The 21,308-nt window shown below is 47.0% G+C and overlaps 1 protein-coding gene across 1 annotated transcript in view; it reads left to right on the top strand.

Moving 5' to 3' along the window:
* The window catches only part of DCHS1 (dachsous cadherin-related 1), a 46,645-nt gene extending 34,067 nt beyond the window's left edge, over window positions 1-12,578 (top strand). The window contains exons 15-20 of the mRNA XM_070943702.1: window positions 6,430-6,641; window positions 6,748-6,902; window positions 7,737-7,867; window positions 8,039-8,325; window positions 8,809-8,947; window positions 9,156-12,578. Of these exons, the coding sequence (XP_070799803.1) occupies window positions 6,430-6,641; window positions 6,748-6,902; window positions 7,737-7,867; window positions 8,039-8,325; window positions 8,809-8,947; window positions 9,156-11,707 (3,476 nt within the window). The 3' untranslated portion in view covers window positions 11,708-12,578. The remainder of the gene's footprint in view (window positions 1-6,429; window positions 6,642-6,747; window positions 6,903-7,736; window positions 7,868-8,038; window positions 8,326-8,808; window positions 8,948-9,155) is intronic.
* Window positions 12,579-21,308: the final 8,730 nt, after the last annotated feature.

Raw genomic sequence — 21,308 nt, 5'->3', positions numbered from 1 at the left:
TAATAGGACCAGAACAGAGGAATAACCCCTGTCCCGAGCCCTCCAGAGATCATCCACCAATGCGACCAATGCCATTTCCGTGCTGTGCCCAGACCTGAAACCTGACTGGAACGGATCTAGATAGGATGTTTCCTCCAGGAATTGCGGAAACTGTTGCGCGACCACACTTTCAACAACCTTCGCAATGAAGCAAAGGTTGGAAACAGGACGATAGTTGGCCAATATTGCTGGATCCAGGGACGGCTTCTTGAGGAGAGGCCTCACCACCGCCTCTTTCAGGGCAGCGGGGAAGTGACCCACTCCCTGCTCCACCAGGAAGCGCGGGAGGACCCCTTGGAGGGAAGAGCCGAGGATTTTGTTCAGTATCTGCATGACAAAATCACTCAGATTCGGGAAGGTCTGGACTCTGACTGGGTAGATCCAGCGGGGGTGACGGAGGCAGGTCTTGAGACTGTTATCTGGGATGAGTTTGATCCTGTGACCCCAGATGACGTGGACAGGATTCTGGGTAGATTGAACGCGACCACATGTTTGTTGGACCCGTGTCCCTCCTGGTTAGTGCTGGCTTCCCGGGAGGTGACACGAGGCTGGCTCCAGGGGATTATAAATGCTTCACTGGGTGAGGGTGTCTTCCCCGCCACCCTTAAGGAGGCGGTGGTTTGACCCCTCCTCAAGAAGCCTTCCCTGGACCTGGCAATATTGGCTAATTATCGTCCAGTCTCCAACCTTTGTTTTGTAGCGAAGGTTGTTGAGAGTGTGGTTGCGGGACAGCTTCCCTGGTACCTGGATGAAGCGTCGTATCTGGATCCGTTCCAGTCGGGTTTCAGACCTGGGTACAGCACGGAAACGGCATTGGTCGCGTTGATTGATGATCTCTGGAGGGCTCGGGACAGGGGTTGCTCCTCTGTCCTGGTCCTGTTAGATCTCTCAGCGGCTTTTGATACCATCGACCATGGTATCATGCTGCACCGGTTGGGAGTGGGAGGCACCGTACTAAGGTGGTTCTTCTCCTTTCTCTTTGACCGGTCGCAGTCTGTGTTGACAGGGGGGCAGAGGTCAACCCCGAGGCCCCTTATATGTGGGGTGCCGCAGGGATCGGTCCTCTCGCCCCTTTTGTTCAACATTTATGTAAAGCCGTTGGGTGAGATCATCCGTGGTTTTGGGGTGAAGTACCATCAGTACGCTGACGACACCCAGCTGTACATCTCCACCCCGGACCACCCCAACGATGCCCTTGAAGTGCGGTCCCAGTGCCTGGAGGCCGTACGGATGTGGATGGGGAGGAACAGGCTCAGGCTCAACCCATCCAAGACCGAGTGGCTGTGGTTTCCGATGTCCGGATATAGTCAGCTGGTGCCATCGCTGACTATTGGGGGCGAATCATTGGCCCCCACGGATAGGGCTCGCAACTTGGGCATCCTCCTGGATTCACGGCTGTCTTTAGAAGAGCATTTGACGGCCGTGACCGGGAGGATTTTTCATCAGGTTTGCCTGATCCCCAAGTTGCGTCCCTTTCTAGATCGGGACTCCCTACGCACAGTCACTCATGCCCTCGTTACCTCTCAGCTGGACTATTGCAACACTCTCTACATGGGGCTCCCCTTGAGGTGCACTCGGAGGCTCCAACTGGCGCAGAGTGCGGCCGCGCGGGTGGTTATAGGAGCGACGTGGAGTTCCCATGTAATACCTCTCCTGCGCGAGCTGCACTGGCTCCCAGTGATCTTCCGGGTGCGCTCCCATAGAGAGGGGCTCCTCCAGGTGCCGTCGGCCAAACAATGTCGGCTGTCGGCCTCTAGAGGGAGAGCCTTCTCTGTGGGGGCACCTACGATCTGGAACGAGCTCCCACCGGAGATACGGAGGATCCCGGATCTGCGCACCTTCCGCCGCGCGCTTAAGACTCTTCTATTTCATCAAGCTGGCCTGGCCTAAATCTTCCCCCTTTTAAATGTGAAAATTTTAAATTTGTTTAATTATAGGGTTATGGGTAAGGCGTTTTAAATTGGGGAGCCATTTTGGATTTAATTTTTCTTTTAAATGTATTTTAATGTTTATATTATATGTTTTTTAATCTTGGCTGTTCACCGCCCTGAGTCCTTCGGGAGAGGGGGCGGTATAAAAATTTAATAAATAAATAAATAAAATAATAAATCATAAATATATTCACTTCTCCCTCTTAACATATCTTCTAATAAAGATATAATAGTAGTATTAAACATAATGATCCTAATAGTCATAATCTGCATATATAAAAGCAAAAACCAATCACGCCGTAATCACTAAATCTCCAGAACCAAAAGCCTACAAACTTGAAATTTGCCACGCATGTTCCTCTTGGCTTCTAGGTGCTCACTAAGAAAGGGTTTTTCGAAATGACCATCAGAGCATTGGTATTTCCTATATTATGATTAACACCCTCTGATGTTAAGGAGTTCTACTCCCCCTCCCCACCTGAAAAGAAATCTGTTCCAAATGCAAAACACAAGCAGAGGAGAGGAGTTTCACTTTCAGTTTCACTTTCACAGCAGCAACCAGGGGATAGGATGGGGATGCTTCTGTGGGACAAGCCTGAGGGAGAGAAGGGGATAGGATCAGGAGTGAAATGCTCCCGATTCGGACCGGATTGCCCGATCTGGTAGCGATGGCGGTGGGTGGTTTGGAGAACCGGTAGCAAAAATCCCTGCCCCCCAATGCCCAGATGAGCAGTGCGATCATCAGAGGCTTTTTAAAATTATTTTTAAAAGCAATGCTTTTAAAAGTAAAAAAAAAAGATTGCGCACCACAGCTGATCATCTCCACACCTCGCGCACTGTTCTACTTACCACATGCCTCCTTTTGGCGTGCACTGAGCATGCGCACCTCACATTTGGTGCGTGGTGTGCACTGCGCATGCACAGCCAGCGAACCAGTAGTAAACCGATTCAGATTTCACCACTGGATAGGATAGGAAAGGCTTCTGTGGGGCAAGGCTGAGGGAGAGAAGGGGATAGGATAGGGGAGGCTTCTGTGGGGCAAGGCTGAGGGAGAGAAGGGAGTAGGATAGGGGAGGCTTCTGTGGGGCAAGCCTGAGGGGGAGAGGGGGATAGGAGACACTTCTGTGGGGCAAGGGTGAGGAAGAGAAAGGGAGAGGAGAGGCCAATTGTAACTACTCATTAATTTTCAAGCTGTGTCGATTTATCGAGCTCGATCACATAGTTTCATAGCAAAGCACAGGTATCCAGCTAGTAATTAGATTTGCATTCCCCTTACTATAGATTTCAGGTAAAATCCCCAACAAACATTTCTGGTTATAAGTCAGTGTGCTGTTTTATCATCTTTTCCATCCATGGAATTTTTGTCCAGTATTTTTTTGACTTCTATGCATGTCCACCACATATGATAATAAGACCCAGGTATCTGGTGGCATTTTCAACATTTAGCTGATTTATCTTTAAACATCTTTGCCAACTTCGCTGGTGCAAAGTGCCATCTATAAAACATCTATTAAAAAATTGTTAATTTATAGTTCCTGTCCCATAATTTTTGCCATTTATCTAGTTCTATTGTGTAGCCAAAGTTTTTTGCCCATGCTATCATTGTCTCCTTCACTTGTTCATCTTCCAATTTGATGCCCAGTAAGTAGCTGTAGGTTTTCTTTATCTATCTTTCTTTTGTCCCTGTTAATATCTTACCTAATTCTGTCAATTCTTTATAGAAACCATATAATTTAATATCTTTCTCATATCTAGAATTTATCTGTACTTGTGAATACCATGCCATATCAATACTTTGATCACTCAGTTCTTGTTTAGTTTTGAGCTCCCCATTTTCATTCAAAATATCTTTATATCTAACAATATTTCCCATGTTAATAACGTTTGGGTGAATCAGTGCTTCCATCATTGAAAGCCAATCTGGTATCAAGTAGTGTTGCTCTCTGATTTTCTCCCATATTAGCAGCAGTGCATTCCTAATGTAATGTCTTTGGAAGTAACCATATATTTTACTTTTCCCATACCACAAGAAAGCATGCCAACCCAGTTGCAAGTCATGTCCCTCCAAAGTCAATAGTCTTGTATGCCTCAATTCAACCCATTATTTCATCCATGTTAATATTGCGGCCTGGTAGTACAACTCCCAGTTTGGTAGTCCAAAGCCTCCTCTATTTCTTGTCCTGTAGCATTTTTAAACTAATTCTTGCTTTTTTCCCTTGCCAGATATACTTTAGTATTATTTTATTAAGTTTCTCAAAATATTTTTTTCCCAATTTTATCGGAATTGTTTGAAATAAGTATAATTATCTCGGCAGTATATTCATTTTAATTGTAGCTATTCTTCCTACCAGTGATAGTTGAAATTTTACCATTTTTCCAGGTCAACTTTAATTTGTTGCATTAGTTTATAATAATTATCTTCCTTGATCATTACACATCTTGCTGTCAACTGGATCCCTAAGTATTTTACTTTCTTCATAATCTATTCTCTTCATTAACTCTTTTTTCTGTTTATCTGTAGAAATTTTCACTAAAATCTTAGTTTTCTCTTTATTTTCAATCCTGCCACTTCGCCATATTCTTCTTCTATTTTTTTATTAATTTAAGCCCTGTTTCTTGTGGATCTTCCAAAATGAAGATTAAATCATCTGCAAACGCCTATAATTTATACTTTTCCTTTTTTATTTCCATACCTTTTATCTCTATATCTTTTCTAACATTTCTATTTAATACTTCCAGTGTCAATATAAATAATAGGGGAGACAAAGGACATAGAATAGAATTAGAATTTCTTTTTATTGACCAAGAGTGATTGGACACACAAGGAATTTATCTTGGTGCATATGCTCTCAGTGTACATAAAGGAAGACATCCTTGTCTTATACCTTTATGATGCTAATCTTCTCAGTCATATCTCCATTTACCATCACCTTTGCACTTTGTTTATAGTATATCGCCTTAATCCTATTAATGAATCTCTCCCCAAAGTCCATGTCTTTTAATTGTGCTAGCATAAAGTGCCAGTTCACATAATCAAATGCTTTCTGTGCGTTTAGGAAAATCAAGGCCATTTGTTTCTGTGGATGTCCTTCATAATACTCCAGTGTATTTAAAATTATTCTCATATTGTCTTTGATTTGTCTCTTAGGTAAAAAACCATTTTGAATTGGATGTATAAATTGATTAAAGAATCTTTTTAGTCTTTCTGCAATTATTGAGGTGTATATTTTGTAGTCAGCATTCAATAAAGATATCGATCTAAAGTTTTTTATCTGTTGTAAGTCAGATCCGCGGGCCAAATCTAAGCACCCTGCAGGCCGGATGTGGGCTCCAGGCCTTGAGTTTGACACCCCTGCGCTAGAGAGAGACCTGGTGGGGCAGTGGGCCTGAGACTACGCACAGAGAAGGACCCACCAGTGTCCTACTCTGGCCTGGAACTCTACCCAGGGCCCCTCCCTTTGAACCCTGCAGCAAGTATTTTATTTGATGTTTCTAGCTTTTTGATACAAGACAGAGAGGAGTTTCCTAGTTAGATGAAGTGGATGATTTTCACTGATCAACTGTTATTTTTCTAAACTCGGCAACCTTGGGGTCACCTCTCTACTATGCTGCTTCCAGAACCATCCCCTATGGTGGGGGGCGGGGTTGTCAGAGGGAAGTTTTTCTATGTGCACACATGGGTGCAAATCAGTGGTGAAATCCAAATTTTTTTACCACCAGTTCTGTGGGCGTGGCTTGGTGGGTGTGGTGTGGCTTGGTGGGCATGGCTTGGCGGACTTGGCAGGGGAAGGATATTGCAAAATCTCCATTCCTACCCCATTCCAGGGGAAGGATACTGCAAAATCTCCATTCCCACCCCACTCTGGGGCCAGCCAGAGGTGGTATTTGCCAGTTCTCCGAACTACTCAAAATTTCCACTAGCGGTTCTCCAGAACCTGTCAGAACCTGCTGGATTTCATCCCTGGTGCCAATGAGCCCGAGAGCAAGATAAGAGACAGGCAGAGAGAGGAAATGGCAGAGGAGGCCTGAAGCCTCAGCTTTGAGGGTCATGAACCCACTTGGATCATGCTGTTAAATGTGTGGGTACCCCTTTACCTCCCTCCTGCGCCCGCACGTGCATCTTAAGCCTTTGGTTCTGAGCTGCTCTGCCTGTCCAGAGACAGATAGATCCTACCGAGCTCCAGGCTTAGGAGCAGATAGGGCTTTGGCTTCAAACCCGCTCCCACCACCCCCACCACCCCCGCTGGGAAGCCCTTTCCCCACCTCCCTTGGCCCCACTTGCGTGCAGCCACGGGTCAGTCATTCTGCTTCCCCAGATGGCTGCTAACCCCACTCAGCTTTTGGCAGGGTTGGTTATACATGAGCAAGGCTGGCCAGCTGCCTGTTGGGATCTTCAGCCAGGGCGGCCTTTCTGCTGGTCCCCCGAGCAGGCCAGCAGCCTCGCCTTGCCTCCCTCCAGGAGTGATTTCCGTCTCCAACACTGAAGGGCTGGACTTTGAGCTGCAGCCCCGCTTGCGTTTGGTGCTGCAAGCCGAATCCCCCACCTCCTTCAGCTTCATGGCCGTCACCGTCAACCTGCAGGACGTGAATGACAACCAGCCACGCTTCCAGCTGCAGAACTACGTGGCCTTTGTTGGGGAGGCCCAGGGCTACGATTTGCCGGTCATCCAGGTACTCTGGCGAAAGCAGATGCTGGTCCTGGGGGCTCGGGGCTGGAGGAGGAGGGGAGGCGAGAATCCTTTCTGGGGCAGTGGTGCTTATGCTTCTCTGGCTGCAGGTTGTAGCCAACGATTTGGATCAGGGCCCCAATGGCCAGGTGGTTTACAGGATCAACCAGACGCAGCCAATGGATGGGCTCTACCGAATCAATGCCCAGACGGGAGCCATCACCACAGCAGCCATTCTGGACAGGGAGATCTGGGCCCAAACCCGGTGAGTCAGCCAGCCCAGCAATTCTGCAGAAGACCAGTGGGGTTGGCTGCCTGGGAGCCAGCAGCTAAGGCTTGAGATAGTGGGCAGCTGAACCTTCTGCAGTCCACTAATTCAATCAGTGTTCAACTCGGGGAAGGTCAATGGTGAGTCACCCTCCGCTCCCTCCGCTCAAACAAGCTGCGCTGCAAGCTTAGGTCCAGGCAACTAAGCACTGCTGGGGTTCAGACCTCCAGCCCATCTCCATGAAAAGGAGGTGGAGATGTAAAAGGTGCTCCGTTGCAAAAGCATTGGCATGTTCAGGCTGCCTGGCACATGCTAACAAAGTACATGTTTCTCACAACCTATGCTGCCTGCAGCCCACTGGGGAAGGGACTTCACAAAACCTTGGAAGAACTCTGCTGGCACAAAGCTTTGTAGGGTACCAGTCAGGGCTGGAGGGCATGGCAGAGAGTCAGTCTGTTTCCAAGTAGCAGCTCTGGGTGGCCCAGGTCCCAGAGAAATTGAGTTGGAACTCAATTTGATAAATGCTGTGGGTGAATACAACAGTGGACACTTAGCTGAAAGAACAGTAGAGGTTGTGGTGCCACACAAGCCCTGGAATTGTCTCCTAGGGAAAATCTGAACTGGGCCTCCCAGCCAGGGGCGGATTCTACTTACCTTTACTAATGGTTTGCAACGGGGCCGCATGCACAGAAGCTTCCTGATGATGTTGGGGTCGGTGGGTGGAGCCTCCTGCCAGTTTTACTACTGGTTCTATAGAACCGGTCCATACTGGGGGCAACCCATCACTGCTCCCAGCCCACAAAACCTCTGAGAAAGCCCTATTCTCCACAGGCTGGTGCTGACTGCAACAGACAGAGGACACCCTCCCCTTGTGGGCTCAGCCACACTCACAGTGGTGGTGATGGATCTCAATGACAATAGTCCCACCATCCCTGCACCGTGGGAAGTGCGGGTAGCGGAGGGTAAGTGGTGGGAAGGGAAGTCCCCTCTGTGGTGATTGGAGCTGTCCTGTTCCACTGGAAACTCACTGCAAACCCAGACCTCCCTTTGGGCCCACACTTCCCAGAGGTAACTTAGTGAGTCCCCTCGCAAAGCCTAAGTCCCTCGGTTGAATTCCTCTATTGCTCCTGCAGATACCTTGCTAGGCACCGAGATCACTGTGGTGACTGGGAATGATGTGGACTGTGGACCACAACTCATCTACGCACTCTTCCTGGACAGCGGCAACACTAGGACCTTCAGCATCTTACCCTATGGGGGCCACATTGTGCTAACAGAGCCTCTGGACTACGAGCAGCGCAGCCATTATACCCTCACGGTGCGTGCTTCTGACTCCCAGCATGAGACAGAGGCCAATCTCACGGTGCTGGTGGAGGACGTGAACGACAATGCTCCCACTTTTGGCCAGGCACTCTACCAGGTACCTGCCTTCTCACCCCTCTAGGTTCAGGTTTCCCTTATCCAAGGTGGCTCTGGAGAGGCAGTGGCCCGCTGTCCCTCCATCAGAGGCCCTTTCTGGAGTGGCCCTCCTCCCGTCCAAAGAAGGAATGACTAGAAAGAGAGGAAAAGAGCAGCAGGTGATCTCTCCTCCGAAAGTGAGAGCAGGAATGGAAATGGGTCTCCTCTGCTTGGGGTGGAAGAAAATTTTCCTGTGCTCTCTAAAGCTGCATGCTCCACGAATGGAAGCGAAGCTTTAAAAGCAAAGTATCCCAGATGATAGAACAAATGGTGGACAAATTGGGTTAATAGGAGAAATGGGGGGGAGGTTTGCATAGTGTCCAGCTTGGTCTTGGGAGCATCCTGCCCGTGGGTGGGGAAGGGGTGCCCCAGCTGTTCCAGCAGTCACGCCTGATGCCCAGCAAATGCCAGGTAGTGGCAGCTGTGTTTTGCATTGCCCCTGCAGGTGCTCGTCCCAGAACAAACCCCTGCTGGCACTCCCATCCTGACTCTCAGCGCCACAGACCTGGACTCGGGCACCAATGGAGAAGTCACCTATCAACTGCTTACAGCAAGCAATCTTGTGGCCATCCATGCAAGCAATGGTACGTGCTCATGGAGACCCCATGCTGGTTTGGGAGCAAGGAACTGGTTTTCCAGCAGGAAGGACAGTCCTAGCTTCCCTCGTGTTCTACTAGGTGGTCCCTGCGTTGGGTGCAAAGGGCTGTGTGCCTCCTTATCAGCCTTTGATCCCAGCCCCTTCCACCAAGGTCTTCTCTCTAAATTCCGACTGTTCCTTCTTCTTCCTCATAGGAACCTTGTTCACCACCCAGTGTCTGATGCTGGAGCTCGAACGTCCCACGCTGGATTTAGTAGTGGAAGCTTGTGATAAGGGTCTCCCCAGCCTCTCGGCCTGGGCCACTGTGCAGATCCAGGTCCTGGATGTGAATGATCACAGACCTCAGTTCTTGAAGCGTCAGTACAATGCCTCTGTGACAGAGGACCTGCGCCCAGGAACGATCCTGCTGACTCTGGAAGCCACAGATGCGGATGTGACTCGGGACAATGCTGCTCTGGATTACACTATTGTGAGTGGGAACAGCGGTCATGCTTTCCAGCTGGAGGGCCACGTGGGTGAGGCCAGTGCCTTGGTCCTGATTGAACCCCTTGACTTCGAGGGTGTGGCTCTCTACAACCTCACTGTGGCAGTGGCTGATCGAGGAGTGCCACAGCACAGTGCCATAGTGCCTGTGGTTCTCACCGTGCTGGATGTCAATGACAACCCACCTGTCTTTGGCCGCTCTGCTTACCATATGGCTGTGAGTGAGAGCACCATGCCTGGTACAGAGCTGCTGCGGGTGGCAGCTCATGACCCCGACTTGGGCCCACATGGCCAAGTACACTACAGCATCAGCTCCGGGGACCCTAGTGGGCTCTTCCAGCTGCATCCATCCTCGGGAGCACTTCGCCTAGTCAAGGCTCTGGACTGTGAGAAATGGACCCAGCACAACTTGGTGATTCAGGCCTCAGATGGAGCAGGTGGGCATTTTTCCCTGGCATCCGTGGCTGTGGAGGTGAAAGACGTGAACGACAATCTTCCCTACTTTCCGATAGCCATGCTGAGCACCAGCCTGAGGGAAAACCTACCTCCAGGAAGCCTGGTTACCACCGTCCGTGCAGTGGACCCTGATGTTGGGATCTTTGGGGAGCTGCATTATGCCCTTCTGCAGGCAGAGGACTGGGGTGCCTTTGACATCAACAGCAGCTCTGGGGAGCTACATTCGCGCCTGCCCTTTGACTACGAGCGCAGCAAGGCTTTCCAGTTGCTTGTGCAGGCCATGGATGCTGGCAATGGCTCTGCAACAGTCACAGTGCGCATCTTGGTCACTGGAGAAGATGAGTACGACCCTGTCTTCCTCAGCTCAAGCTTCCACTTTGATGTTCCGGAGGGGGCGCGTCGGGGCCAAAGTATAGGGCAGGTGACTGCCACAGATGAGGATGAGGGCCCGGATGGGGTAGTCCTCTATGCCCTGACCAAGCCATCCCCGTTCTTTGAGATCAACCAAACGAGCGGGATTCTGTATCTGCAGATGGACAGCCAGGCGCCTTCAGGGGGGGCCACCAGGTCAGAACCACGGCAAATGGTCCTGGAGGTACAAGCCCACAGTCCCCTACGTGCCTCTCGGTCAGCCTCCACTCAGGTCACCATCGATGTGACGCATACGGCCTTTGGTCTGGTGCCCGATCTCAACTTGCTGCTGGTGATAGCGGTGGCTGCCTCGCTTAGTGTGGTGGTGGTGCTGGCAGCCGTGGCCATTGTGCTTGCTCTCCTCCGGTCACAGCAGGGCCATAGCCATAAGGAGGCTGATTTGGCACACATGCAGAGTGGCTCCCTGCAGAAATTGGGCCACGCAGACCCAGCCCTGCCTGGGGGGGACTGTCTGTACCATGAGGCACTGCCTGGCTATGGCACAGATTCAGGGGGGGCCTACACCACGAGAGGGGGATCACTGGACCCATCCCACTCAAGTGGGCGAGGCTCAGCTGAAGCTGCCGAGGATGACGAGATCCGTATGATCAACGAATGTCCCCGCATGTCCAGCGTCACCTCTTCCCTGCAGGAGCATCTCGTGGCACGCGGGCCTGATTCTGGCATTCAGACAGATGCTGACCGGCTTTCTGACATCTCCTGTGAACCGGCCACGCTTGATGCCACCCACTGGTTCAAGAACAGGAAGGGGCCAAGTCTGTTGCTTCCTGGGCAACCCCCGCAGCTTTATCGGGATGATGGTGGCAGCAGTGGGGCCTACCTGGGCTCTGGCTGTGGCCTCAGCGTCTCCTCCGCCAAGGACTACTCTTTTCCTGAGGATGGGAAGCCCTGCGTGGACGGCTCCCTGACTGCCATTGTGGCAAGTGACGAGGAACTGCGTGGCAGCTACAACTGGGACTATCTTCTGAACTGGTGTCCTCAGTTCCAGCCTCTGGCCAGCGTGTTCACAGAGATCGCCCGCCTCAAGGACGAGAGCTCCCTGCGCAAGCCCTTTCCTGCCAAGCCCAAGCCCCGCATTGACCCCCCTCCCCTCATCACTTCCGTGGCTCACCCCGGGGCCAAGTCGGTGCCCCCCAAGCCAGCAGTCGGCCGGGCTTTCCCCCACCTGTCCTCCCTTCGACGGTCCCCCATTAGCCACGAGGGCTCCCTCTCCTCGGCAGCCATGTCTCCCAGCTTCTCCCCCTCACTCTCCCCTCTGGCCGCCCGATCTCCCATGGTGTCCCCCTTTGGGGTCTCCCAGGGGCCCACCGCCTCCTCCACCATAAGCATCGAGCACTCCTTGGAGGCCCCCGAAGAGGCAGAACTTCACATTTAGGGCCAGCCCAGGAGTCGCCCTTGGCAGCAGCTGGGCACGGGCCTGAGCAGCAGCCACATTGGGGCTGGTCTTGCCTCAGTCGATCCTACTACTTCCTGACCTCTAGGGAAGGAAGCTGCAGATCCAGGGAGACTTTTTCTGTGGGGCTTGCCTGTCAGTGGGCTCTGCTTGTAAGAGCACACATAAACTAGATGGCACACTCCCCTCGTGGCACATGGGCTGGGATGCTCTGCTGGATTTCCCACCTAGTCTGAGGGAAGGCCAGTCACGCCAACCCCACATCCCTGGGACTTTGGGCCTCGCCCCTTGCAAGCAGCAGAGGCAGCAAGAAGACCTGGCCCTCTCTCATGGCTGCCCTGACCCCAAAGCCCCCCCTTTCCAATTCAGGAAGTTTATATGGTGCTGTGGAGGGCAACACAATGCCCTATCTCTCTACCCCTGCTGGCAGCATGCAAAACGGGATGGGGGAAATCAACGGTACTGATTGACGTAGAGCAATAATAATGCCCTCCAGCTCTCCCCTCCCCCAACAGCAGTGGGGAGTGAGCACAGGGCACCTGGGAAGATGGAAGCAACCGCTTCAGAGGCAGACTAGGCTCCCTCTGGCTCAACCTAATGGACGTCCCTATGAAAATGGCCTCACAGGAGAATAGCATCCTTCAGGTCCCCTCCTGGTCTCTGCTCTGGGCTCCTGCTGGCCTTCCCATGCCTGAGGGCTCCAGGGTGGAAAGGCCAAGGGGATGGGAAGGATGGTGATGGTGCCAAGTCCTTCCGGTTGTTGGTCCCCACTCCCTGCTGCCTCCAGAGGGCGCTGCACACTGAGCTCCGGGCTCTTCCTGCAGGGGATGGGGTGGGGATGAATCCCAGAAAGGCTGATGGGGGGGGGGAAGGTCTTGTATCCTTGCCGCCCAAAGGATCCTTTTTTTGTACCTTCGCTCCTGTCACAGAGGCAGAACCTAAAGTTCGCCAAGCTCATTTCAGCTTGCCACTCCGATGGGGGGAGGGGAGCTCTTATTTATTGTCCTGTTTTCTTTCTGTATCCTTTTGCGTGTGGCTGGACAGCCTGAGTGGTGGGCACTGCCCATCCTGGTCCTCCTGTTGATGGGCCAGAACCCAAGTGCCAAGTTCTTGACATAATTAATGCCTTAATAATAAACCACACCGTGTAACCAGACCTCTCTTGTCTGCTTTGACCAGAGCGGAGAAGCAGCTGGGGAGGCAGTCCAGCTGGGCTCCTGTGTCCTCGGGTGCCAGATGGGCCCACTTGTCCTGGGGAAGAGGGTGCCAGGAAGCAGGACACCCTAGGTGGCACTGCTGCTGTGGGCCTTCTTCCACCAGGAGCTCCCCTGCCTCACGCTTCTCACAGCAGCAGGCGCAGCTAGAAAGCAACTTATTTCGTGGCAGGGAGGGGAATCTGGAAAAGTTCATTTTAAAAAAGACATCCGGCTGAGGCTGGAAAGCCAATGCATGTTTTAAGGGGAGTTAAAAAGAAAATTTGTTGAACAAATGCAACCGTAGCAATTTTCCACATAGTCATCTGGTGAAAGTAAAATATCAATTGATCATTTGAGATTTAATATAATTTTGCAAAATTTTTGCTTTATAGCAACAATGGGTGCTGCTGCTATTACAACTACTTACCATGAAAACAGGGTAAAATATTATTTATTTAATTTATATGCTGCCATCTCACTCTGCAAAGTAAGTCTGGGCTGAGAAACAGAAAAAATGTCCATGGCTGAAAATACAACCGTAAAGCTCAAAATCTTAGAAGAGAAAATGAAACAAGGGTGCCTTTTTGAAATTCCTAATAAGAATGGAAGCCATGGGGGAATATGACGACCCAGGGCACCAAATGGTCTAGAGCCAGCCAAACACCATCACCTCCTGTAGAGAATTGCAATGTGCCACCTCCAGGGCTGCCCTTGGAGACCACCCGAAACCTTTTGCCTGAACAGTAATGGGTACCAATCAATGTAGTCGCGCAACACCCTTGTGGTGAGAGCTGCACAAGTCACTATTTCGCTTCAGAGTACAAGGGGGCTGGAGCCACTGTTTGAACCCACCTCATGGTGGTAAGTGCAATGAATATTACTCCACCCTTCGTTTGCAGAAAGCTACTTGGCTTTCTTTTGGGTGACCTAGGCACCCCTTGAAACAAGTAAACCAGAGGTTCTTCTACGGGTCTCTCTGAGGAATATGCTGAACATCTGATGAATAAAATCACTCAGAACTTCCATGGTTCTCTGGGAGGTCTTCTGATAGCTGTTAGTTTGGCCACCTCTGTGTTAGATCCATGCCCCTCCTAGCAGGTCAAAGCTGCCCAGGAAAGGGGGGGGTGGTATTAAGGAGGCAGCCCACTTCTCAAGGGGCCATCACTTGATCCAGCCCATCTGGACAGTTGTTATCAAGTTTCCCAAAGTTGGAGAAGTTGGGTTGCACTAGTTTCAGGGGACTGGATGAAAATCTGGACTCGGACCAAGGTAAGGGACGGAGAGAGAGCATTGATCATACTCCTGGATGACCTCTTCTAGTAGCAAGAAGTGGTAGTACTTGCATCTTTGCTCTTGACCTCTCGGCAGCCTTCAGTACCAGCAACCACGGCATTTTTCTGGACTGATTTTGGGAGTTGCCGTTGGGAAGCACTGTGTTGTGCTGATTCTCCTTCCTCTGGGGCTGGTTCCAGTCAGTGTTGATAAGAGGAGAAAGGCCAAGCCCTCAGCCCCTTTTTTGTGGGGGCCGCAGCGCTCCATCCTTTCTCCCCTCCTTTTTTTTTTTTTTTTTTTTTTTTATTGCAAAAGTTTTACAACCACATTTTCACCCCTTTTTTCACCCCCCCACCTCCCTCCCCAAACTTCCCATCCACCCTAACCCTCCCTAACCCTCCCCCCCCAGACTTCCCTATTACATACTCATAACTAATAACACTAATATATAAACCTGAACCCATCCCTCCCCCTATATAATTTTTCCTCTTTGTCTCTTTACATAAAAATATTTCTAATACATTATTTTCAAATAAAAGCTATTTGATACTTTCTGGTTTGGTATTTGTTCTGAACATATTCTATCCACCCTTTCCATTCCCATTCGTAAGTCTCTTGTGAACAATCTTCCAGATACGCTGAAATCTTCGCCATCTCTGCAAAGCTGGCCATCTTCAAAGTCCATTCCTCGATAGTAGGCAAAGCTTCATTCTTCCAATATCTACCTATCAACAATCTAGCTGCTGTTATCATATACAATATTAGTTTTATTTCACCCCGTGTAAAACCCTTAACTATACCCAACAAAAACAACTGTGGAGAAAATTGAATTTTTTTCTTCAAAACATTCTGCATGACCCACCAAATTTTTATCCAAAAAGCCTTAACTTTCCTACAGGTCCACCAAACATGATAATATGTAGCATCTACACAATCACATCTCCAACATTTTGGCTGAACATTAGGGTACATACATGACAACTTTTTAGGATCTAAATGCCATCTATAAAACATTTTATAAAAATTTTCTCTCAGGTTTTGCGACTGTGTAAATTTAACATTCTGAACCCAAATTTTTTCCCAAGTTTCCAGCATCACTGGTTCTTCAAAATTCTGTGCCCACTTAATCATACAATCTTTAACTAATTCCGTTTCTGAATCTCTTTCTAACAAAACATTATAAAGCCTTTTAATATGCATTGGACCTTTCTCTCTTATATGTCTAACCAATTCTTCCTCATGCAACATAATACCAGTTTTTTGGTCCTCTTTCCATCTCATTTGTAATTGATTATATTGTAACCAGGTTAAATTAATCCCTTCGTCCAACAGTGTCTGCAATGTCTTCAGCTGCCATCTGCCCGCATCTGTAAAAAGAACCTCTTTGTATAAAAACCCCCCGAGTGACATTATATTTGTATTCCACAAGGTATGACCAAGATCCAGCCATAGCGGTATTTTATAATCCCATTTGAGTCGGTGCTTCTTCCAAACTCTCATCAAAGAATCTCTGAGTATATGACTTTTAAATACTTTATCAACTTTATCATCATAAAATAAGTAAGCATGCCATCCAAATTCAAGATCAAAACTTTCTGCATTCAATATTCCAGCCTTTTTATTTCCAAACCAGTCACTTGTTAAAGTTAAAGCTGCTGCATCATAATATAACTGTAGGTTTGGGAGTTTAAGGCCTCCTCTTTCTGGAACATCTTGCATAATTTTCAATTTCACTCTCGGCTTTTTCTCGTTCCAGACAAACTTATTCACACCAGACTGCCAGACTTTCAGTTGTTTATCACTTTTAAGCACCGGAATCATTTGAAACAAAAACAGAAATCTTGGCAAAATATTCATCTTAACTGCTGCTATTCTTCCAAGTAAAGACAGTTGCAGCTTTTTCCAGGTCTCCATGTCTTTCTGAACCTCTCGCCACAACACCTCGTAATTATTTTGAAACAATTTCATATTTGATTCTGCAACCTGAATTCCAAGATATTTTACCTTAGGTACAATTTCAAAACCTGCCCTCCTTTCAAGCTCATGTTTACGATCTTGTGTCATATTCTTAACTATCATTTTAGTCTTTTTTGAGTTCAGTTTAAAACCTGAAACTCTACCATAGTCTTGTATAATGTCGTTCATCAGGATTATTGATTCCATTGGTTGTGATAGGGTAACAACCAGATCATCTGCAAATGCCTTTATTCTATAATCCTCTTGCCTTATCACTATACCTTTCAAGATTTTTGAGTCCCGTATTATATTTAGCAAGACTTCCAATGTTAATATAAATAAAAGTGGGGACAACGGACATCCCTGTCTTGTTCCTTTTTCAATTTTAAACTCTGTCGTCAAACTTCCATTAATAATAATCTGTGCTTTTTGCTCTTGATAAATTGCTGAAATCGCCTGTATAAATTGGTCCCCAAAGCCCATCTTTTTTAAAGTCTTTAGTAGAAAGTTCCAATCCACTCTATCAAAGGCTTTCTCCGCATCCAAGAAAACCAGCACTGCAGAAATCTGTTTATTCTTATCAAGATATTCCAATAAGTCTATTACTTGCCTTACATTATCCTTCATATATCTGCCCTCAATAAATCCCGCTTGGTCCTCATGAATCACTTTTTGAATTACTGGCATCAACCTGTTGGCTAATACCTTCGCATAAATTTTATAGTCTGTATTCAAAAGAGATATTGGTCTGTAGTTCTCTGGTTTTTTAGGACCAACTTGTTCCTTTGGTATCAAAGATATATAAGCAGTTGTCCAAGATGGGGGTATTTTACCCCCTTGTTGAATATTACAAAATAAATCTCTAAGTTGTTCCACCATTTCAGCTTGTAAAGTTTTGTAATACACTGCTGTCAAACCATCCGTGCCAGGCGCTTTAGCTGTTTTTAGCTGCTTAATTGCTGCTATTATCTCCTCCACTGTTATAGGGTAATTCATTCTTTCCTTTTGTTGATCAGTAATTTTTGTAATTCTCTTATCCTTTAAATATTTTTCTATAAGTCCATTCTGCACCTCTTCTTTGGCATATAATTTAGTATAATAATCCACAAAAGCTTCTTTAATTAATTTTTGTTGAAAAATTTCTTTCCCTCCAATGTCAATACTATCAATAGTCTGTATACTTTGTTTTTTCCTCAGTGTGTAAGCCAACCATCTGCCCGGTTTATTAGCATTGCAAAATGTATTATGCTTTGCGTATTGTAAACTTGTTGCAACTTGTTCCGCCATAAGCATTTGAAATTGGTCTTTCAAAAGTTTTATAGCACTTCTTATTCTTTCATCTGTTGGGTTTTTAATAAGTAACTGTTCCTTATTCTTTATTTCCATTTCCAACTCAGATCTTTTCTTTTGTCGGAACAGTCTGTGTTTAGAATTCATGTAGATAAGTACCCCTCTCATATAAGCTTTACTAGCGTCCCAAACAATTTCAATTGGGGTACCTTTATTCAAATTTATTTCAAAAAATTCTTTCAGATGCTTTTTAAGTTCTATTGTATTTTTTTCATATCTAAACAAGTTCTCATTTAATCTCCAAGAACGTCTCTCAACCTTATCCATCTCAATTTCTATCCATACAGGGCTATGGTCAGTCAAAGTTCTTGGAAAAATCTTTGTTCTTTTTGTCTTAATAAGTAAATCATTTGACAACAGAATAAAATCAATCCTAGAAAAGGATCTATGTCTATCGGAAAAAAAAGTGTAATCCAATTCATTCGGATTATGTATTCTCCAAACATCTTTTAGTTCCATATCTTCTTTCATATCAAAAAAAGTCTGCGGTAGTCTAATTCTAGACTTTGCCAAGCTCTTTTTATCTAATTTAGAATCAATTACTCCATTCCAGTCTCCCATAAATAAAATAGATCTATAGTCCCATTGCAATATTTTAGTATGTAACATCTTGTAAAAACAATCCTGTTGTTGGTTAGGAGCATAAATTCCAATCAAAAGAATTTGACCATTTGCTGTAAGCAATTCAATTGCTACAAACCTACCATCTTGATCTACTTCTATAATTTTTGCTGTTAATTTTTTATTTACATAAATAACCACACCATTCTTTTTCTGCGAAGTTGAAGATATATAATGCACTCCTAATTTTGAATTTATCAAATATTTCTGATCTTGAGTTGTAATATGTGTTTCTTGTAAGCAAATTATATCATTATTAAATTGTTTCAAATATGTAAATATTTTCTTCCTTTTCTGTGCTGAATTCAACCCATTAACATTCCAAGATAGACACTTAAGGGTCATCGGCCTGTTTCTGGAGCGCAGAGCAAAATATTTGAAGTTCATCCAAAAGCTTCGATCTTGCTCCTCCCATAGCTCCACTCTCTTGTGGGGTACTCTTAGCTGCCATCTTGTCTTGTCTTTCCTGTTGTTGTTGTTGCTTTTGTTTAAGTAGCTTGGATTGAGCTCTAGTTATACGTTGATCTTTAACTTCAGTCAGCTGAATCAAATCCAAAATTGGAGAAGAATCCAGCAAGGGCTCACTCAGAAAACCTCCTTCTGCACCTTGCACATTTCTTGCTTGGGCTGTAGAAATTCCTCATGTGATTTTTGAAGTTTATGATCTATTTCCTGTTGAGATTCTTGAAATTTTTCATCCAAAGTTTTAGCAATAAAGTCTTTTAAATCTCCCACATCAAGTTCTTTTTTCTGAGTTTGTAGTTGTTGAGCAGGGGGAAGTTGCGTTTGATGTTTGTGTGTGGGGGATCCCCCCCCTGATGCCTTCCCTTCCTGCTTCTTTGAAGCCATTGTGCCACGTAGGCTAATTTTTCTAGAGAGGGAAGTTCTTTTTCCTTTCCCTCTTCCACAAAAGCTTCTAAAAAAGTCCCCCAAATTTAGTCAAATAAAACTGAAGTAAAGCAAAGTCAAATTTTAGCAAAAAGAAATGTTTTCCTTTAGGTAAGACAACTTTGTAGCAACTTTTCAACTTTGTAGCAAAGCAGAGAGGCTTCACAAATCCACTTTCACTAGCTCGTTAACTCAAGCGCTGGACGCCATATTTTTTCCAAATCACTTTCACTCGCTCACTTTCTCTTGATTTAAAAAGTCAATAAAGCACTAATACTTGCAATTTTCAGGTTTCTGGATTCAAGTTGGTATTTCCGCTATTTGTTAGAATTAGTTCCTCTCACTTTAAGAGTTTGCTGCTGTCGGCTTGTTCTGCTGAAGGCAGAATCGTCCCACGCCGCCCGGAGTCTCCGCAGGTTGGAAGGGAGCCGCTCCTGTTTTCACCCCCAGAAACAATTCCCTGGGGGGGTTACAGGGGCTCAACCTGTGCCCTGCTGTCTCTGCTCCTGCAATCTTCAAGATTTCGGAGTTTTCGAGCCGCTCCTCGTTCGCGGGGCGGCTCTACAGGCGGCGGGGCTGGCGGTCTTAGAAAATCACCGCCGTCGCCGAAGCTCGCAAACCGGAAGTCCCTCCCCTCCTGATCAAGATCTGCATGGGATGCTGCGGGAGCTGCTCTGATGGTTTGGGGTAAAATATCACTAAGTATGTGAAACTATTCCCCGTTTTACATCTCTGCCCCAGGGGACCAAGTGGTGCTGTGGGCCTCCTGTCCCAGGGTTTGGTGGCTGAGTGGGCCTGGATGAGGCACAACAGGCTTTAGTGCCACCCAAGCAAGGCTGCGTGACTTTGGGAGTTTGGATGCCCAGGATCTTCCACCTTCAGTCTTGGATGGGGGGACACGGATTCAGACAGTGCGCAATCTATGGATCCCGTCTCCTGGTTGCGTTAACAATCATGGATTCTAACATTCTTCTCAGCTGCTGTGCTCATTTTTAATTTTTGCAATATGATGCAAATTTGTTTTTAATTTATGTTTGCCACAGTTACTTAAGGTGGGTAACCATGCAAATTGAATAAAATAAACCAAAGATGCCAATTGGCATCTTTAAAGCATTCTATTGCACAGGATGTGGGAGTCTTCAGGATCCCCTGCTAAGAATCAGTTCCTCCGGGGATCTCCCACAGGGACTGTCACTTGGAGGTCCTTCCCAGTCACTGTTCCTCTTTCTGTGGAATTGCATTTCCTCTGAGCTCAGATGAACTCAATGCTCATGAATTTCCCAAAAGCAATTGTAGTGCTGACAAGCAAGGCCTAGAGGGAAAGGCAAGAGGGTTGCAAAACCTTTTGAACAGAGTGGGCATGATGGCCAGCTGCTAAAAGCTCAGGTATGTCAGGCTGCCTCATCCACTCGTTGAAAAATAGGGGGAAGGCCAGGAAAAGAGTCCCAAATTGTGGGAAGGAGTGTGTGCCAGGGCTGCACATGGCCCCTTTTGTATCCAAATTAAATATTGTGAGAAATGCAGCATCCAAATGATATTGGATTTAAAGTTGCTGAGAGAACACCAACATCCTCAGGTATTCTGGAGATTGGTTGGCTAGAAGTGGGGAAGGCTGGTGGGCTTTCTTACTTCATGCTAACACATAGGTGGGAGAAGCTTTCTGTTTTCCCCTCAAACCCCAAAGAGCGTATGTGGGGATAAGAGTTAAGAAGATAGATAGTGCAGCAGGCAAAGTCCTGGCTGACTGGATCCTCTTCTCTTTGAGATGTCCATTGGACTCATAAGGTGATTCCTACAGGGATGTCTATGTGTAGAGTATATGGATTTTGATGCAGATGTTGCCAATTAACCAAAAAAAAAATCATCATACTTGCTGTGCTACTTACTGTCCTGTTCAATTTACCCTGTGATTCCATGTTCTTCTGCCAGTTCCCTATTAGCAGCACTGATTTTTTTCTTGGGGCTGCATTTAGCACTTGTTACAATTTGCCATAGAACTCTTCAGTATTTTCCTTTATCACATTGGCAGTAGATACCATATGGTATATAACACTAACCTTCACTAGATAGCTACTACAGCTAGTCCTTGACTTACAACCACAATTGAGCCACAAATTTCAATTACTACGTGAGCTTTGCTCCATTTTACGGTCTTTCTTGCCACAATTAAGTGAATCTGGCTTCCCCATTGAGTTTGCTTGTCAGAAGTTTGCAAATGGCCATCATGTGACCCTGGGACACTGTGACTGTCATAAATATGAACCAGTTGCCAAGCATCCAAATTTTGATCATGTGACCAT

Source organism: Pituophis catenifer, unplaced genomic scaffold, assembly GCF_029215685.1.
Source record: "Pituophis catenifer annectens isolate HBS135680 unplaced genomic scaffold, rPitCat1.0.hap2 SCAF_4, whole genome shotgun sequence".
Lineage (NCBI taxonomy): Eukaryota > Metazoa > Chordata > Lepidosauria > Squamata > Colubridae > Pituophis > Pituophis catenifer.
The sequence above is the reverse complement of the archived record's forward strand: the minus strand, read 5'-3'. Positions and strand labels throughout refer to the sequence as shown.